This window comes from Barbus barbus (genome assembly GCF_936440315.1).
Source record: "Barbus barbus genome assembly, chromosome: 28".
NCBI lineage: Eukaryota > Metazoa > Chordata > Actinopteri > Cypriniformes > Cyprinidae > Barbus > Barbus barbus.
This window is the reverse complement of record NC_136756.1, coordinates 21,928,698-21,949,894: the sequence shown is the minus strand read 5'-3', so window position 1 is coordinate 21,949,894 and position 21,197 is coordinate 21,928,698. Positions and strand designations below refer to the sequence as shown.

The window sequence follows — 21,197 nt, the reverse complement described above, 5'->3', positions numbered from 1 at the left end:
GTATGAGTATTTGTATGAGTAAGAAGAGACTGTGAAGTCTCAATGGGATTCTCCTGGATAAATAAAGGATAAATTATATATATATTGTTGCTTTTAACTAATATTACAAATGCACTCATTCAAGCAACATTATTACACAGCTTGTTACTTTTACTTACTTTACTTTTAGTCATTTAGCAGACGCTTTTATCCAAATAAGAAAAAGTAACTAAAACTAAAAGTTAACACTGTAAATACTCTATACACACCCATTTAAGAAAATACAGAAATTAAATAAAATTGACAAATGCATACAACAACATTTCAATAGTAAACATAAAAAGAAAAAAAAATGAAATAAAATAAAAATAAAAAGCGATACTTATAAACACTTTACTTAGGCTATATATTATATTATTTATATATTTTTTTAACATAGTTGTTAAATATGAATTGGCTAATTGTATCCTCTCGTGAGTATTTTACGTATTTCGGCATTACTTGCTGATTAATTTAGAAAAAAAGAAATGTTAAAGTTTACGAATCCTACTATTATAACGCAATTTTTAATATTCATGAGCTGCGCGAACGCTATAGGGCCGGTTACAAAATACGTCATCGTGTACTTAATATTCATGAGCTGAGCTCACACCTCGCCAAAGGATGTCAGTAGGATGTAATTAATATTAATGAGCTAGGGCTTCTCCATAGTAGAACTAGTGCCCATCCCACTCTCGCATGCGCATGTGTTGTTTACAGGAACCTCGTACTAAAAACACACAGTAAGTGCACTGGCATGCAAAAGGTAAACCGATTTTTAGTTTTGTTTAATTTGTTGCTGGTTACTTGTGCAGGGGTTGGTTGTTTGTCCTGTAAACGAAATAAACGCATTCGCGCTTAGGTGGAGAAGGCTTTTAAAGTCAATTGAATCTCTGATACACGCCTTCAGGTGGTAAAACATATTACTTTCGCCTACATACTCTTGTTCATGACTGTGCTATATAATAAGCTCTTCTGGTAAACAAACGTTTTAAACGGTTGCGCTCTCTAGTGGCTGAAGAACTCTACAGGACTGTGTACTTCTTGAGCAATGGCCAGCTTGCATTTCATATAAAATGTGACTTATGACATGCATGTCAGCATTGATCAGATTTATGTTATTTATGATTTATTTTATGACATGAGTCATGTGCATTACACTGTTTGCTTTTATTCCTCTAGTGTTCCATTATGGAGGATTCAGTGGAGGTCATCCTTCAGCATAAAAGTTGCAAGCTCTCCCATCATACTCAGGATAAGCCACTTGTCACAGCAGCATCTGGCACTTTGCTTGTGGGAGTTTATGGCCTCTGGTCATTATTTGCACTTCCTGGTTTTCGGAAAGTACCCAAATGTCTCAAGGTACTGGAAGTCATATATAAAATATATTGGGAGCTATTTATAGTTTTGCTCAGCTATTCATTCAGTACCCTGGTGAACCTTTTAGATGGCAACAATCTGCACCATGTTTAGATTTATAGTCCTACAGAGAGAAATTAAATTAATCACTGATGTAAGTGAAATTTAATATTGCCCAGGTGCCTTATTTGCCCTCCAGTAGAACACAGACCCAGAATGTAATGAAACTCCTGCATGGGAGAGCAGGGTGTCTGGCAGATCTAGGATCTGGTGATGGGCGACTGGTGAGTCTTTATCATTGACAATAAATGATAATGAACTTAATATATGACATGTATTTCCAAATACTGTACTTACTACCAATCATTCTGCATAATACCAATGCATATATTTTAACCCTAAGCCTAACATGGACATTAACAAAAATCCTAATAATGTATATAGTATTTAACATTTTTTAATCATGTAAATCTCTAAGTGATATAACAGATTTACAAATGAAATGTTGTGCTTCTAAGCACTTTCTGTTTCAGATGCTTCTGATGGCTTTCTGCAGATGACTACTTTCTCACCACAATACATGGTGAGATGCTTAGCAGCTGGGTGGGAGATAATATGTGGGAAATAATACAAATGTAAAACAAAAGAAAAATATTTGAAAACACGCTATTTATAATTTTGCATGACTTCGCTGTTAGCTGTTGCTCATTTTTAAGCTCTTGGGGCTTGGCTTTCTAAAATGAAATGACTAATCTGTGGGTTATTTATACAGTAATTTCTCACCAAGATAATTGCCACTGGGCAGCCTACCTGGGGCTGCCTCTTTTGTGTTCAAAAATAGATCTCATTAACTCTCAAATTTAGATGGAAAAATCTTTTTCCCCTGTACACATTTTTAATAGCAAGAATAATTGGTCTTACAGTTAAAAATATTCTTCTTGGTTTCTTTATGCATGGAAAGCAAACAATATGAGCCACAGGTAGTCTGTTTTATGTCCAGTTATAAATGACATAAATATCTAAACCCTGGTTCTCAAAGTGTAGGTTTGGCCTGGATGTGTTTTGTAGGTATTTGCTGGCACTGTAGAGGGTTTTCAGTGCACTGGCTTTGAAATGAATTCTATCCTAACTGGATATGCCAGAGTCAAAGCAAAGTGGAAGGGAATACCATCCAGCACTGCGACTTTTATAAACCAGGACTTTTGGAAGGTAAGGTAAAGGTGTTAAAGGTGAAGTGTATAATTCCTGTGTCACAAGCGCACTCACTGGAATTATAAAAATAACGGTTTCCCATTTTCATTGGCCAGTAAAACAAATAGCTCCGCCCCCAACTAATGATCATATCAGTCAATAATCATGTCAGCTTGGCTGCTTAATGTTGTGTTTTCTGCTATTAAATTATTTTTAGCAGTATTTATTGAAGTAAAAGTATTTATTTTTATTTTATTTTAGCGTTTATTTGTATTCCTCATTTAGCTTTTTATTCATCCTTAAAATATTATACTAATTGCATTTAATTTGTATTTAATAATTAAGTTATAATAATTATTAAAGTACACATACAATATTATAATATTTGTTATACAAATATAGATTTATATAGATACTGTTAATATTTGGTCCTTTGCATCAAAAAGGGGTTGAGTTTCTTTTTTTAGAACACCTGTTCTAGTTCTACAACTGTGTGGAAAAACAGCTATTAAAAAATTACACATACCACGTGCATATTTTATTTCTGATTTAATTTCACATGTCCAAGTGTTGATGATTCAGTTTTATCACTTCCTTCCACAGACCGATTTGTCCAAATATAACAATGTGACTGTTTTCTTGGCACCCGGAGTGGTAAGTATGCACAGATGTCCTTTCTCCATTTATACTGAGCTGAGTATTAAGATGCTATAAAAATCAGTGCAACAAATTACATCATCTAGATATATTCTTAATAGTGCTATGATTTACTCTGAAGAATATATTAGGCTAGGCTACTCTGGAGAATTTACGTAATTTTAAACTATATGGTGTACGAGACAGATGTGGATGGACATAGTCATGCTTCTTAATGCGAAACGCTAATGCAAAAAAATACCTGTCTGATTGCCAATGATTAGCGTGGTCAATACAATGTGCTTTGTGATCTACAGATGGAGGTGCTGGGTAGGAAACTGGAGAAGGAGTTACCAGATGAGGCTCGTGTGATTGCCTGTCGCTTTCCATTTCCTGACTGGACTCCCACAGCCACTGAGGGTGAAGGACTAGACCAGACTTGGGCATATGATATGAATGCTATACGGAAGCTTTCAACACAAGTTACCATGAGATGAAAAAGCATCTTCCCTTGTGTCAAAAAGCTTTCTGTTTTGTGTTTTAGCACTGCCTGAAAGGTACCAGTCAGTTTTAGAAGACATATGCACGCATGATATGCACAGTGTAAAGCATAGAATAATTACTTATTTTTATATAAAGGACTACTTTTTTCTGCTTTTCTGTTACTGCAGGTAGGTTTGATGAAGTTATTTGTCTGTGTTGTGAAATTCTAAACTAAACTGTGAAATAAAGAGCCAAAATTACTCTCCTGCCAACAAACTGCTGATGTGACCTTGGTGTTTTAATACCTCATAGAATAGCAAAGCCAAAACAATTATGAAGATAACATGTCTCTCTATTACATGTGGGTCAGACTTACATTATACTTCCCACAAATTAAGAAAATATTTTATTTTAATTCATATTTTAATTAATTTTTATTTTGTTGTAATAATTTTTAATGTGTGGGTAACAGGGTTGAATGGTTGAGTTTAATGAATGCAGTCAAAACAAAAAAAAAATTATACACATTAAGGAAAAAGAATGACATTTTTCTTGTTTTCCCTTTATGCATATGCTCTCGTTATGACTTGGGTGTCACATTTGACATTTTTAAAGGATAGTACAAATTTAAGTAAAAGGTTTGCACACAAAATATGCAGCTAAATATGTTTTGATAAGTAAAATTAAATAATAAATAATAGTACTTAAAGCTACTTTGATCTTCATGAAAATTAACATCAAAGTTATAACATTCTTGTATGATTTTAATTATTACATAGTCGAGAAGCTCAAGACCTGATGTTGGACAGGCCAAAATACCAATTTAAAGGGGGAATATTTATATTTGAAATGTTTCAAGCTATGCTATTTGAATTTTATTTTAGGTAATATTTCATCTAACATGTTTAGTAGTTATTATACTTTTAAAAAATGGAACATGCAAGATCACTTTGGCCACATGGTGATGCTCAGACGGTTTCAAACGTGCAAATGTCTTAACCATCGTTCATTTAGTTATTATTGAACCACGATAAATTGGCAACATCAGTAAACTGACAATATCTCGCTTATTTCTCGAATGTTGTAGATATATTAGCCTGCTTTTGACCGAAACACAAGATGTGTATTCATCACTATGCGAGAGATTTCCGTGTGGATATAAATCCCTGCTCAGATCGAGCTGATTTTATGCGATAATCTTTTTCCAGTAGGTGTCTAGGATGTTTAATAATGGATACAGTGAGGTAGTTCACAGATGACAGAGCTATACGCCAGATCACAAGCCTTATAGGGTCTTCCCGTCTCGTGACGCAGTTTGTCTGGAGCAGAGGCGCGCGGCGCTGCGGTATAAAAGCGAGGAGACACGCCGGTCCAGCAGCACTGTGACAACACACACAGTAACACACAGAGCCATGGAGACACTGAGGAATACCTCTTACCCAACTATAACGACACACAACGAAAAGATGTGTGAGGTCAATAAAATAAGTGAGCAAGGATGGAAAAAGCCAGAGGATAACAGTCGGATCGGCACAGAGTACTCCAGAATCATTACAGACCCCAATACTGGGAAATGTTACTGCCGGGGAAAAGTTCTAGGAAAGGTAATGGGTTCAATATTAATGCTGATATTGTTTAAAATATTTTATTTATTCAAAAGTATTTTATTATTTTATATGAAAATTATTATTCTATTTTAAAAAAGGATTGCTATTCATTGTGTTTGTGCATGATTACATTACTTTTGTCTATGTCTGTCTATGCATGCATTGGTTATGATTACAGTGCTTCTTGAAAATCTCTTTTTCTTGGTTAACATTATACTTATCTTATACTTTCTCTATATCATAGGGAGGCTTTGCAAAGTGCTATGAAATGACCGACCTGTCTTCAAGTAAAGTCTATGCAGCCAAAATCATCCCGCATTCGCGTGTGTCAAAACCGCACCAGAGAGAGAAGGTAGGACACATGCTGGCATATAAAAATTGCACTGCACAAACGATTGATCAAGACCTCTCACTTATGTTCTGTATTCTGTTGTTCCAGATAAACCGAGAGATTGACCTGCACAGAGCTCTCAGCCACAAACACATAGTGCATTTCTACCACCACTTTGAAGACAAAGACAACATCTACATTCTGTTGGAGTTCTGCAGTAGAAGAGTAAGTTTAAAAGTGTATTAATGTGTAATATGTAATGCAAATGACTGTGTGTCCCCTGACTGACTCCTGCTAATCTTTATTTAGTCACTGGCCCATATATTGAAGGCACGTAAAGTCCTAACAGAACCTGAAGTGAGGTATTACTTGAAACAGACAGTATCTGCTTTAAAATACCTTCATGATTTAGAGATCCTGCATCGTGATTTGAAACTAGGTATGTATGAATATACTTACTGTACGAGCATGATGTTTATTAACATTCCATCAGTTAATAAGTAGTTAAAAATCTTCAATTTTAACATTCAAAGGCAACCTGTTTGTGAATGACTCAATGGAGCTGAAAGTGGGAGATTTTGGGCTGGCTGCCAAACTGGAGCCAGTCAGCAACAGACGCAAAACGATTTGTGGTACACCCAACTACCTGTCCCCGGAAGTGCTGAACAAACAGGGCCACGGCTGGGAGTCTGACGTGTGGGCTTTGGGCTGCGTCATGTAAGTTTGTCACCCTCAGATTTGAGGGTTTCCTCTATACGCTATATTTATAAATGGCTCAGTGTGAATAGGCAATGAGTGCCGGTTCATACTCGCTCTATCAATGAATGTCTATTTTTCCATTCTAGTTGTGTATGCCATTGTATTCGGTGATTATGCTTTAGCGTCAATGCTTGAATGACATATTAGCAGCATGTAGTGTACAGTTTGTCACCAGTGATGACCTATTTTGGGATCATTTACTCAACCTCATGTCATTTCTAACCTTTCTTTCATCCAATAAACACAAACAAAATGAATTTTTGAAGAATGTGCTGGTTGCTCTTGTCAAAATAATTAATAGTGAACTTAGTTAATACGTAATAATTACTTTTTAAGAAAATTTGATGGTTTTTGCATTCTTATTGAAACTTGACAGTAGTCAGCAGACATCAGTCTTCGTTCATGTTCATTATATTAAAAAGAATAGCCTGAATATTCCTAAAAATTGGACAAAGAACATGAGATTGAGTAAATTTCTATTTTCTTTTTGGTGGGACTATTCCTTTTAGAGCCAGACACTTATTAATGACACATTTCACATCTTGCTCTTCAGGTACACCATGCTTCTGGGTAAACCTCCATTCGAGACCACTAACCTGAAGGAGACGTACCGCTGTATCCGAGAGGCCCGTTACACCATTCCGGCCTCGCTCTCTCTCCCCACCAAACAGCTCATTTCCGGCATGCTCGCACAGAACCCTGTGGACCGCCCGCACCTGGATGACATCATTCGGCACGAATTTTTCACCCAGGTACGTTTATTTGTTGCACCACAGTAGATTCAGTATATCCAGCCAAGCAGTACGTCAGTGTTTTTGTCGTGATTTCACTGCAGGGCTTCATGCCAGAAACTCTGCCTGTCAGCTGCTGCCATTCTGCCCCAGACTTCCACATTTCCAGTCCAGCCAAGAGCTTCTTCAAAAAGGCAGCCGCTGCTCTCTTCGGAGGCAAAAAGGACAAAGCCAAGTACTATGAAAATATAAGTAAGTTCTCGCTTTAGTTAACTAGTGCACTACTCGTTTCAGATGACCCCATGAATAACTGTTTTTCTTTCGACAGATCGCTTAGCCAAAGAAGAGGAAGACATATTCAAGCTCCGTCAAGATTTCAAAAAGACTGCCATCAGTAATCAGATTACTACACACTCATCCGAGGTGAGCCTTGTTCCCTTTATAGCAGGATATAATAAGGAATTCATCACCAACTCTGAGATATTATTGAAGGTTAAGTGTTAGGTCATTCATGACACACATATGCTGCAATTTTTCCTCTTTAGGAAGGAGGAAATCCGTCAGCGCCTACAAGAAAGCCTGTTACCCAGGCAACTGCCGGAAGGCAGCAGACTAGAGATACCATTCACTTAATTGTTAGAGGCAGCTTGGGCAGCTGCAGCAGTAGCAGTGAATGTAAGTGTGTGTTACACGTGTGTGTGTGTGCATTTCACCTGTTCGGTCTGACTCCAGCTCATTAGTTTCACAAGCTGACGCAATGTATCCCGCTGTTTCTCCGTAGGTCTTGAAGACAGCACCACTGGCACTGTGGCAGAGGCTGTTATTAGTGTTCTGAGAGGCTGTCTTGAACACATGCCTAAAGGTGAATAAGACCCATTACACTGTACACTTCACAGCTGCGGTTTTCTAGACTGAATTCATTCTATAGAGTAAAGAAAATATACGATCTTTGCATTTAACAGTGCCCTTTTTCCCACAGTGGACAGCCTTCCCAAAGGAAATGGTCGTAATAGCTTGAAGTGGGTGACTAAGTGGGTTGACTACTCCAACAAATATGGCTTTGGCTATCAGCTGTCTGACAACACAGTGGGCGTCCTTTTCAACAACGGAACGCACATGAGTCTCCTCTCTGACAAGAAGTAGGTGCTTCAAGTTGACTGTTTGCTAACTCAGTTCCGCTCTTTTTAAAAAATGAATCAAAAGTTTAACCCCAAACAAATGTTCATATGTAATGCCAATTTGATTAATTTTTGTAAGGAAGCAAACATTACACAACACATTTTCATTAAGCAGTTGCTAATTATGAAATCAGTACCGGTATTCAAATTCTGGCCTGCAATTGTTTTTATATTTGACTTTTTATACAATTTTAAAAATATGTATTATATTTGATCAAAATTGAATTAAAAATAATTGCTACTGGTGAATTTAGACATGACAACATTATAATGTTCCGTGTGAAAATTCTGACCATTTTTAAAGATAACAATTAACAGTAAATTATTAAATTATTAGTGTTTTTTAAGAATTAATTGTAAGTGAGTGTTAGATGATGACAGATCCTTCATCTAAATGAAAAATACGAGAAATGGGTATCCACAACTATATGTCCAATATCGTGTAATATGCACTACAGTACAGTCAGTAAGTTTGTTTTTAAAAATTAAACCTTTTATAAATGCAATAAATCTGTTAATGCATTAAAATGATCAAAAGTGACAATGAAGACTTATATTTATCTGTTCGTTAAAGAATCCTGAAAAAAATATCAGTCTTTTCAGAAAAAAATATTAAGCAACTGTTTTCAAATTGAAAGTCTTTAATAATGGCTGCTGAAAACTCAGCTTTGCCATCACATGAATAAATGACATATTTTAAAATATTATAATATTTCCCAATATTATGTTTTTTTTTCACTGCATTTTTGATCAAATAAATGCAGCCTTGAGGAGAATTAGAGACATTTTTGAAAATCTAACCTGTTTTTGAATTGTAGCATATATTCCCATCCCTAGTTTTCTAGAATAGCTTCTAGATGATCTTCAGAAAGGAAGAAAAACTACACCAATATTCTAGAAATGTCAGTTGAATGACAAATGGCATTACACATGAAATATTATAAAAGAGCAAGCATTAGTCATGGACCTCATATATATATGAGGCTGTAGAAACAAACCATGAGAACTGTGTTGCATTGACTGTATAGTTGATAAATTGATGTTGTCTTTGCTTTTTTATAGAACTGTTCATCAGTATGCTGCCCTCAGCCAGAGGTCTGTTTTCTCTGTTATTGAGGTTCCTGAGTATGCTGTGGCCCAGGTCACCATCCTCAAGTACTTTGCCCACTACATGGAGGAGAATTTGATGGATGTGAGTGTGCTCTTAGTTTCAACCCTTATGTTTGTATTCAGTTTTAAAATTGTTACAGGTCTAGAAGTCAAAGACTTAATATTCTGGTCTAGACTTCAGGTTGTACAAGAATTTGTTGTGTTAATATATTGTTTATCCTTGTTTTTCATGTAGGGAGGGGATATGATAAGTGAACAAGATACCCAGAAGACCAGAATATATCTTCTGCAGTGGCTGAAATCAGACAGAGCTTTATTAATGCTTTTCAACGATGGCACATTCCAGGTAAAAGTGCACATCTTTATTCTTTACAAAGCAGCTCTTAAACTGATAGTTCACCAAACATTCTGTCATCTCAGAACACGTATAACTTACTGTCATCTCTGAAGTATAAATTGAGATGTTAAGATAGATGTTTATGTTGGTAATTTCCATAAAATGAAAGGGATTTGTGAAAGTAAAGGGAAGTAAAAAAGGGGAAAGGGAAGTGGTGTGTGGCCAAGTATGGTGACCCATACTCGGAATTTGTGCTCTGCATTTAACCCATCCAAGTGTACACACAGTAGTGAACATACACCTGGAGCAGTGGGCAACCATTGCTGCGGCGCCCGGGGAATACTGTAACATTTATTATAACATATTATATATAAGTATTATACCATTTTGCTTTTTTTCATTGTTGGAGCTGGGCAGACCCAATGGTGACCATTCACTTTCATTGTATGGAAAAAACATCTTATTTTTTGGTCTATGAAAGACCAAAGGTCTATCTCATTTTTGTGAGAACTGTTCCTTTAATGCAGCAGTAGCAGTTGGTAGAACTTTATTCCTCATGCAAAAAGCTACTCTCTAGTGCTCTCTACGCCCATCAGACCCCTGGGTAGTTATCAGTCAGGTCTGTCTTTGTTCAGATAAAAAGCTGTGTATACTCTAGCACTGTGGGAAGAAGGTCACAAACCCTGCTGTAATAACATCCCGCATCCTCTGAATGTGTTTCACGTCTGTTCCAGAATAACAAAACCTTTTTCTTCATCTTCCAACAGGTGAACTTCTACCACGACCACACCAAGCTCATCCTGTGCACACAGCAGGACGAATATCTGCTGACATACATCAACGAAGAGCGAACCTCCACCACCTTCCAACTGAGCACGTTGCTCAGCACGGGCTGCACTGCGGACCTGCGGAGTCGTCTGGAGTATGCCTTGAACATGCTGCTGCAGAGATGCAACTGAGACTGACAGATGAGGAGAACAGTTGGCCACTGACTCAGCAAGATCTGATTATCTCTTTCGGTGCAAGGGCACAGAGGGGGGCTTGTTGAACAGGATGCCCACTGAATGTGAACAGGATGGAGCTATGGAAAGGTTTATAACCAAGACAGACTCTGTAGATTTACAAATGCTGAAATTCAGAGACTGGAGTGAAGAGGAATGATGTGATCAAAAACATTATAGAGAGGAAAGAAAATCTGGGCTGGGACCAGGCATCGTTTGACAAGAAACAGACTTCTTGTGTGTATGTGTGGTAAAATGTTGATGGATCACACATGCATGTCCTAATGTGCAAAAATTATTGTTTGTTTCTTGTTTTTTCCTCTGTCCTTACCGAATATTTATTGTGTACATAATTCCTTATTTATTTATTTAATGAATAAAATCCAAAAATTCTAACATTTGGCCAATGAATATATATATATATATATACTAGTATTGTCTTTTTTCTAAATATACTGAATATGTGTGTGTGTGTGTCACACACACAAGCATCAATATATGTGCATTACCATATGTATATTATATTAGATTTAGGAGGGGAGGGTTGGTACTCAAGTGGGTGTGGTCAAGTTGAGTGGCACATGTATACATCCAATACTTAAACAAATACACTCTACTATGCCACTAAAATCAGCATCACGTTAGCTTCACTTCAAATAAGCATGGTTCTGACTGCTGGGACTTTTGAGGTAAACCAGTTTTTAGTTTTTGTATAAAATGACAAAGAACTCATGACTCATAAGAACCCTGTCAAGGTGTACAAAGCAACACCAGGATGTTGTGGAATTTTAGCTAACAAATCAATACGATTTACTTTTGCGCGCAACCGCGTGCTCTGTAATAAAGAACTCCTGAACGCGCGCGTCTTGCTGATAGTTACATATTTTGGGGTAATTATACACACTTTTGTTCAGAATGCTTACAGCGAGATATTAATAAGTGAATTTAACAAGACGGGACACAATTCTAAAGTACAACACATCTGTGCAGGTCTTACAATTGAAACGCAGCCGACTGTCGACAAGGTAACGCAAATAACTCACTGGTTGTCTTAATAACATTAGCAACTCTAATAATCTCTCTGAAGATATACACACACTTAAGGAAGCGAAATCAGTTAATTACTGGCTATTGTATTCTGAATGTTTATGTAGCTAGGCCTATTTGAAAAGTACTTGAAGACTACATGTCATTGTTTTAATTTACTATGAATTTATAATGTTCAATTTGCAGCAGTAGGCTATTTAAGATAGCTTGCTCAATAGTTTTAAGTTACACAATCAGTTTACAGAGTGACAAAGAGGGCAAGGCCCGTCCTCAAAAAGCCTATGTAAAGCTACTTAAGCATATGATTAACAACTATGATGCCAAATTTCTAGAATCTAGATACATACGTGTAGCATTACATCTCAAATAAACTTCTTCCATCTTACAATTAAAGGAAGCTTTTGAGGCAAACTCCCAGGAAACGTAAGGATATTACCTAGACACGCCTCAAACAGAGACATACGAATATTACTGGCACATCGTATTACGTAAACGGAATATATTTAGCACCTTTTATCTTGGGATCAAAAACCCCACAATCAAGCAGTTGTCTGAAAGACAACCCAAAAGCTCAGTGTGTTTTGATGCCAGTGTTCCTTGAATTTTTGTAAAACCATTTGGCAGGTTATCTTGAAAGAGAATGAATTAACTATTAAAGCTCAATTTAAATTTAAAACTAAACAAATTTTTAAAAATAGTCTAAATCTAAGTATTTGTCCTCTCACCATACTCCCAGTGGGGGTTTGTTCAAAATTAAATACAGTACAAGAATAGTGGAATTATTATTCACTGCATTTCTCAATATTAACACACTGGCATCATCAGAATTCTATAAATCTTTTATAAAGTCCATTGTGTTACTCCCTGACCTTTGAAAAAAAAAAAAAAAAAAATATCTGGCAGTCTTTTAACAAGCCAAATCTTCAGCAAGGATGACTCAAATACTCCTTTAGAAAATTATCTGCCAACTCCGCAGCCAAGCAAATGTCTCCATGGATGTGTATGCATATGTTGATGTGTGCGTGTGTATAAATATGTGCTCCAGTGTTTGTTCTGGCGTGTTTATGCGTATATGCACGTGTGCGACGCACCTTCTGAGGTAATGTTACAAAGCTGTGCTGGTTACGCACGTGGTGTGCTGATGTGTGGGCTTCACAGATTCATCGCAGGCTTGAGAATCAGGCTGATGAAACGTTGTTTAGTTGAAGTGCTCTATCATTTCCCAAACTGATCCATCCCTCGGATTTCACATTTGACCCTGTAAGGGTGGAATACATCTTGAAAGGAAAGCAGAAGGGGGAATAAATCAATAATCAGAAAAGATCAGGCATTTGAACGTGAACCAAAAATAATTTTCATAAGCCCACTCTCTGCCACACTGTGAGTTTGCTTAGGGAGAAATACAATGTGGTTGGAAGTTAAAGAAAGAGTTAACAGTGTATGGAGGGTACATTGAAGCAATCTGATGTAGGAAGATGAAACGATTTCGAATGAATTTGGACAAGGCATTGCAATCACTCGAGTAATCAAATCCACAGCCTACTTGACATTTCGATCAAAGGAAAATACTCTCAGATACCAGGGAAAGAGGTTTGTACCAACAGTGCTGTGAAACTCAAAAAGGGATATTTCACATTGGTTCCTTGCCTTCAGTCTTCGGAGAAGGATTCCTTTGGGCCCAAAATCACACGTATTCCATGTGGAATCAACCCAATTGGCAACATTGTCTTACTATGAATAACTTTCTTGTTTCTGAAAATGCCAAAGCTTCCCACATACGCACGCACAGTGGCTTCCCATTTGCCTTACAAGCCCAATCTAGTTGCTGACGTCAGAAATCATATCTTGAACAGAACAAAGTAACTTATTTATAAAACGGAGCATCGTTTTTATATAATTCCTTTTTCAACAGATTGTCCGAGATGTTCAACCTAAGGCATGTCTGAACAGTTTTTGAAATTGTAAAACATGATGCCATGTCTCACTATAGCCTATAAACTGATGAATAAGATCTCATGGTTAAAACACAGCTGAGCCTTGCAAAAAAAAAAAAAAAGAAAAACTACTGTGTTACAGTAATGGTATCATGTGGTGATGGTCCATTCATATACAATGTTACTGATTGATTAGCAGGTTTGGAGTCGGTAAGATTTTTTAAAACATTTTTGAAAGAAGTCACTAAGGCTATATTTATTTGACAAGACTGTAAAAACATTACTATTGTGAAATATTACAATTTAAAATAACTGGTAGTTTTAATGTAATGGCAAAGCTGTGATGGCAAAGCTGAATTTTCAGCAGCAAGTACTCTAGTCTTCAGTGTCACATGATCCTTCAGAAATTCAATAAATATTTCTTATTGGAAGCTGATCAATGTTTTTCTTAGAAAATTAATAAAAACAGCATGTATTTGAAACAGAAACCTTTGAAATATTTTAGCTAACCGTCTGCTGTCAATTTTGATCAACTTAATACATCCTTACTGAAAAAGTATTCATTTCTATAAAAAAATAAAAATCTTACTGACCCCAAACATTTGAATAGTAGTGTACAAAAATAATATGGTATTGCACATGTATTGGGGGCTGGGGTATAATTATGATCACACCATGGTATATTGATGCATAACATGGTACTACGTGATTACCATATTATACTTGTTAGAATACCATGATAGTACCATAATGCTACATGTACAAAAAACACATTATTACCATGGTAACATGTCTGGATACACATGGTATGTTTTTGCTATTTGAAAGTGGCATTATACAATCTTGCTATTCCAATTATTTTTTTTCTATGCTACTTTTCTCAGCCTTAAAAATACCTAAGATTTCCAAATCCCCGAGGTATGTTGACTTTCTGAACCATGACTTCCGAGAAATACCATTTGAAATGTTATCAGCGAACAGAGTTTAATGTGTCTGTTTTTGTCAGGGCTTTGGGGAAAAGCGATCCCCCTTAGGCCACAAGTGGTCTGAATGCATCTCAGAGGATTGCCATTTAATTACCAGAGAAGGTTCAGTGGTTGCTTACAGGAGAAAAGCTGCCACAAAATGACTATCACATAAATGGGACGGCATCATGCTGCATATGGGCATTTGTGCTGATAACAAAGAAATGGAATTTGTTTGCACAGTGATGCATGGTTTAATCTGAAACACTTTCATAATGTTGCTTTTGAAATGGGTTGTTCTTTTAAGAGTTAGGACAGGACTGATCTTAGTTCTGAGCAACAAATGTGCTCTTGCTGTCAAACTATGTGTTAGCTTACAAAAGAAAATTCCTAACGACACATGCCAGTTTAGATAAAATTCTCACTGAAATACTGGGAAACATGCCTAATTTGAATAATTTGTGCACAGCTGCTCTCTTCTTAGGCCTGGATACACCCAAGACAAACTAGTTTGAAAGTTTCTGTCAACAGTGGCAGAGCTAGCAATATTAGTGTGTATTTATTCTGTGAAATCCTGGACATGCATCCTAGTGGATATCCCATGTTTGTCAGTCAGATGAAAGAACAATACTGTGGGTGTGCGTGAGTGGCAAGGAAGTTGCCATTAGTTAGTACATTTAGTTTCACAGTAATTTTGTATGCATTTGTTATCAACATGCATGAAGCAAATGTTATTCAAATTTCACAATTTTACTGACATTTTTCTTTTGTTTCTTATCTGGTTTCACATTTTGTCCTGAGGGAGAAGTTTCTCATTACTGAAAGGGTTGAGGGCACCCTGACAGCTCAAATTTTACAAGTAGAAGTAGAAGGATAAGATCTCCTGCTAGCGCTCTGCAGGGCTGATGTTCTGTAATTGAGCACAGATGATGCTCAGCCCACTCTGTGATTTGTGGACAACACCGTGCCCCTGGCAGGTTTGTGAAGCTTTTGAAGCTGTGACCTTTTGTTGCCCATGAATGACCCCAAATCTGGCCAATATTAATAGAAAACTGGACTTTGAAAAACAAAATGCTTATTATGCATCATTGCTTATAGCACATCACTTTTACCTTGACGCAAGGGGGTGGGTGTGTGTGCGTGTGTGATTCATGCAGAGCTCTTTCTGTGGGCAGAAATTGATCATGTCTACTTGAGCTTTAACGGAGGCAGACAGAATCCTGGATCTTCCTCATTAAGGTCTGAGAAGGATGTGTCAGGAACAGACATGTTCAAGCCCCCCCTCAAAGACACACAACCCAAACAGCAGCTGAAATGCTGAAAAATCCCCTGGGGCCGTTATGCCGTGTCAGTGTGTCACATCTGGTTTGCGAGCTCAGAGACTGTGGCCAGAGGCTTTATCTTTCAATAAACTGATGTTCTAACAGACTTGTTTATGAAATACTCTGTGCTTGGAAACTGTGAAAAAAAAAAAAAAACATACAGCACCGGGAGTGGGTTCAGCAGATTTATATACTTCATAAACTGTATGTAAATAGTGAGACACTTGTATAAGCACATTTATGAAACGTTTATCTTCTCTGTGTTTGGAAGGTTCAAGAAGTGGCTACACTTTTAGCATACACGTATATGGTTCGTTTGGCTTGGCTAACAAAACTAAACAAAGCGAATTTTGAATCTAGTTCAGGAAGCCAAAGGATGTTAACTTGTAACAGTGAAGAGCTACACTTCCTCACACAAAATGGCATTCATATCGATAATACCCTTCAATTGTGTTTGTATATGAGATTATATTGTATATGCCATTATCTTTGCAACCATAGTTTTCAACAAAATAGTTACTGTTGTTGATATTTCTGTAAAACTCTGGAAACTCCTTTGCATTTGTCAAATTCTGTGGCTTAGCAACCACACAAAAATGCTCTAAAAACCACCCAGGAGTGCATTTCCCATACAACATAACTCACTGCTTAACCACCATAGTATGATGCATTGTTTCAGAAACTAACCAGCTAGTCACAAATGTTTCCCAAACATGGTCGCACCTCCATCATTTGAACCACATTGGTTCAACAATATAGGATGGTCATTAATGACGTCATGCGTGGTTGGTGAAGAAATAACTTCTACTAATTAAGTGATTCAAGTTCTCAAAGATGCTTCTGTAACGAACACGGCACATTATGTGTTTTGTTCCTTGTCCTTTTGCCTCATTTTCCAGGCTTCCCTTACGCAATAATGCACATGCAAACCCTTCAAAAATGGCACACCACGGTGATACACAGCAGCATGTAAAAAAACAACAACTCAAAACCCTTACAACCACATACAGTAGAAAGTGCTAGGAACCACTCTGGCCAGCTGGTAAGAGATCCCTGATCTCAAAAGGTGCACTATCAACTGAGTGGTGCACTATTCACTTCAACATGTAAAAAGCAGTTTGGAAACATTTGCAACCACATAGCAATGTGTTACAAACCACTCTGAATCACTCAGTCGATAATATGCGTTTTGAGATCAGGGAAGTGAGGTCTACCTGCACAGCTCTTACCAGCTGGCCTCAGTGTTGGGGTAATGCATTGCAAGTAACGCAAATTACGTAATCAGATAGCTTTTTCAAAGTAACTAGTAAAGTAACACATTACTTTTTTAATTTACAATGAAATACAGAGTACATCGACCTTTTTCAAATAAGCAATGCAGGTTAGTTTGTTTTCCCATTTATTCACCGAGAAATTGGGAGTGAGGTGCAGTGGCAGATGCTCTTCCATTAGCCTGAGTCTTATTCATTTAATTTTTGTTGTGAAAGGGCCTTTAGTTGCCAAAAATACCTAATTTAACCTAACCTATTTTTAACCTTTTAACTTTTAAATATAACTTGGTTTTTTTTTGTTATTAAAAAAACAATAAAGAAAGCAGCAATGCGTGTTGCACTAGCGGTGCCATATCTGACTATAACACATCTCACACATTTATTATTTTAACATTTTGGGAGGAGTAAAATTTATATATGTGGTTTCAATAATCAGATGCATTCACTTGTCCAGTTTCATCTGGAATGCAGCCCAGACCACCTCCTGAAGTGGTTTGAGCAATTGGTTTTAAATCTGCCTCAAAAGCATTTTGGAGGGCATTTTCACCTAGTCTTTTCATGATCGGATATCGCAAAAATGAATGAAGTGACCGGTCTAAAAAGTAATGCAAAAGTAACGTAATGCATTACTTTTCATAAAACGTAACTAATACAATTAGAGTAACACTACTCTAGTAACAATTATTATTATAAATTATATTATTATTATTAACAATTAATGCATTACTTTTCATAAAAAGTAACTAACACAATTAGAGTAACACTACTTCAGCTCGGCCTTTAACACTATCATTCCAGACCTCCTCCTGCCCAAACTAACTTAGCTCTCCGTCCCCACTTCCGTCTGTCAGTGGATCAACAGCTTCCTGACAGACAGGCAGCAGTTAGTAAAGCTTGGTAAATTCACATCCAGCACTCGTACCATCAGCACTGGAGCTCCTCAGGGCTGCGTTCTCTCCCCACTGCTCTTCTCCCTCTACACCAACGACTGCACATCTAAAGACACCTCTGTCATACTCCTGAAGTTTGCAGACGACACCACACTGATCGCCCTCATCCAGGACGGTGACGAGTCTGCTTACAGACAGGAGGTTAAGGAGCTGGCTGTCTGGTGCAGTCTTAACAACCTGGAGCTTAACATGCTCAAAACTGTGGAGATGATCGTGGACTTCAGGAGAAACCCCCCTGCTCTCCCCCCACTCACCATCATGAACAGCACCGTGACTGCAGTGGAGTCATTGAGGTTCCTGGGCACCGCAATTTCTCAGGACCTGAAGTGGGACATTCACACTGACTCTATTGTGAAAAAGGCCCAGCAGAGGTTGTACTTGCTTCTCCAGCTGAGGAAGCTCAACCTGCCACAGGACTTGCTGAAACAATTCTACTCTGCCATCATTGAATCCATCCTCTGCACATCAATAACTGTCTGGTTCAGCTCAGCTACCAAATCTGACCTCAGAAGACTATGGAGAGTAGTCCGGACTGCTGAGCGAATCATTGGTACAACCCTCCCCACTCTCCAAGAACTGTACTTATCCAGAGTGAGCAAAAGGGCTGGTAAAATCACTCTGGACCCCCCACATCCAGCACATTCCCTCTTTGAACTGTTGCCGTCTGATCGACGTTACAGAGCTCTGAGCACCAGAACGGCCAGACATAGGAACAGTTTCTTCCCTCAGTCAATACATCTCATGAACACTCAACAATAAACATGAAACACAACACTATCATACTTTTTATTTTTATTTTACACACATACTTATTCCATTTCAAATTTGCACCTAGCATACCTGTACATACTGAATGGTCTATTTTGTATATTGTGTTTCATTATTTATTTATTTATTTATTTATTTTTTTTATTATTTTTTTTTTTTTACTATCTGTGTCCTGTCCTGTTGCTGTCATTCTGTCGCACTGTGGAGCTACTGTCACTAAAACAAATTCCTCGTATGTGCAAACATACCTGGCAATAAAACTAATTCTGATTCGGATAACACAATATTTTAATGCATTGCTTTTAAAAGTAACTTTCCCCAACATCAGCAACCACATAGAATGCAACAAAAAACACCCCGAATGGCTAAATATTAAAAACCACTCAGAAAACCATTACTATTGTGTTACAGTGCCCTAGTAACCACTGAATACCTTAGCAACCACATAGCAACATAGTGGCAACCACTGCCAACTTAGCATTAATTCATTTGCCGGGTACTCGTATCTTCTTGTGAAAATAGAAAAGTCTATGTATGGTTTTACAGGAGACAATAAATGTTGTATTTTTATCTGGAAATGTTTTTTTAATAAACTGGGTTTGAATGAAATGACAAAAAAATAAATGAGTACATTGATGTCAGTGTAGCAATGTGCCAGTCGTGTGAAAAGAGTAGCTGCCAGCAATCATTCTCTCAGGAACACATTTCCTTTTATGTGTGATTCTAATTAAGCCGTGATTGACTATGTAAATTTCTCCATAATCACAGCTCATTTTCATTCTGCTAAACCACACGTTTCTGTCCTCGTTTCCGTGAGCTCAGAAGTGCAGTATGCAGCAGAAAGCCGATGTGTCTCCCACGGCAGACCGTGAGTCAGTGAGCCTCAGCGTGAAGCACAGCAGTGCAGGGCGGCAGGAGAACCGGGGATTGTTATGGTTTGCAGTGGGTGGATAAGGGTCATACAGAAGTGTGGCAGGGGCAGGAAACAGGTGTCAGAAATGACGCAGAGAGAGAGAGTGAGTGAGAGTACTTCAGACGAGCACACACTCACACACACTCACACACACACACACACAAACAGCAATCAACGCTCCTGTCTTCAAGTTTCCCCTTTCCACATAAACATTTTTTCATTATTATTTATAAAACTTGGTCACACATTATATACGATGTTCCTCGCTTTGTACTGTAGTGATGATTGCCAAGGCAAGCATCACTATTGCTTATACATAGGGTTAGCAATTTGAAAAAAACCTTTGACTCTAAGTATTAAAATGAGAAACTTTTTGTACCGTGTACATGAATTATATCTCAAATCGTAGATTTGCAATTTTTGGATGATAAAATGGGCAGCAGAACCTTACACTGATGGAGAAGAGTCTTCTTGTGTATATAACAGAATATCGTAGAGATTTGAAGATGGGTAGGCAACTACATGGCAACCTTAGCAATCTCCCAGAAGTCCCTATAGCAACTGTATAGAAATGGGCTTAAAACAGCACAGAACACTTAGCAACCAATTAGCATCATATCATTGGCTGTGACTGGCAAGGGCATTCACTCATATTTCAACCCATCTACTCCTATCTGGTTACTGTAAAAATATAGTTAATGTAAACAGATCTGTGATGAAATAATTTTTGTTGGCCAACCTGGTCTTTTGCTCCTTCTGGTTTCTTCAGACATTTCATATGAAAATTTTAAGTGAAAAACAGCCTGTATTTAAGATTACTTGAATCTACGATAAAAATAGCATGCCGTCAAATATTAAAACTTCACATTTTATAATTACGTTGTTGCTAACAACCGTTATTTTAAAAACCCATAGGATATTTTGAAGGAATATGGTTCAAAATTTCTATTTCCATTTAGGATAAATATAGGTTTATCATTTAGGATAAACACTGTAAAAAATCCCTAGTTAACAAATAAAACAAAGATTATTGGAGTGCATTTTACAAGAAAATATTTTAGTTTCTTTGCTTCATAATTTAAAGTTTAGTTCAGTGTGCTACTTTGTTTCTTTCTGAAATTGACAGATTGAATCTTTTGTGTGTGTGTGTGTGTATGTCAATTTTAATAACAATTCTAATTCTATAAGAATAGGGAAGTCCAGACAACACATTATTGCTATCCTGCTACTGTATAACAATAATGACACAGAGGTAGGAGATTGTTACGGGGCTGACGAGACGTGAG

General features: G+C 37.3%; 2 protein-coding genes across 2 annotated transcripts; both read left to right on the top strand.

Moving 5' to 3' along the window:
- The first annotated feature begins 709 nt into the window (after window positions 1–709).
- Window positions 710–3,957, top strand: LOC306847952 (ATP synthase subunit C lysine N-methyltransferase-like). Its single transcript, XM_079382215.1, has 6 exons — window positions 710–761; window positions 1,201–1,380; window positions 1,557–1,661; window positions 2,446–2,586; window positions 3,172–3,222; window positions 3,522–3,957. Exons 2-6 carry the CDS (start codon window positions 1,210–1,212, stop codon window positions 3,699–3,701), a joined length of 648 nt encoding a protein of 215 aa, XP_079238341.1. The 5' UTR covers window positions 710–761; window positions 1,201–1,209; the 3' UTR covers window positions 3,702–3,957.
- A 1,112-nt stretch (window positions 3,958–5,069) lies between these two features.
- LOC306847903 (serine/threonine-protein kinase PLK2-like) lies at window positions 5,070–11,161 on the top strand. Its single transcript, XM_079382135.1, has 14 exons — window positions 5,070–5,291; window positions 5,539–5,646; window positions 5,734–5,850; window positions 5,935–6,064; window positions 6,159–6,342; window positions 6,938–7,136; window positions 7,220–7,367; window positions 7,444–7,538; window positions 7,661–7,790; window positions 7,897–7,977; window positions 8,095–8,254; window positions 9,356–9,485; window positions 9,639–9,749; window positions 10,508–11,161. The coding sequence occupies exons 1-14, from the start codon at window positions 5,100–5,102 to the stop codon at window positions 10,697–10,699; spliced, it is 1,977 nt and encodes a 658-aa protein (XP_079238261.1). The 5' UTR covers window positions 5,070–5,099; the 3' UTR covers window positions 10,700–11,161.
- The last annotated feature ends 10,036 nt before the right edge of the window (window positions 11,162–21,197 follow it).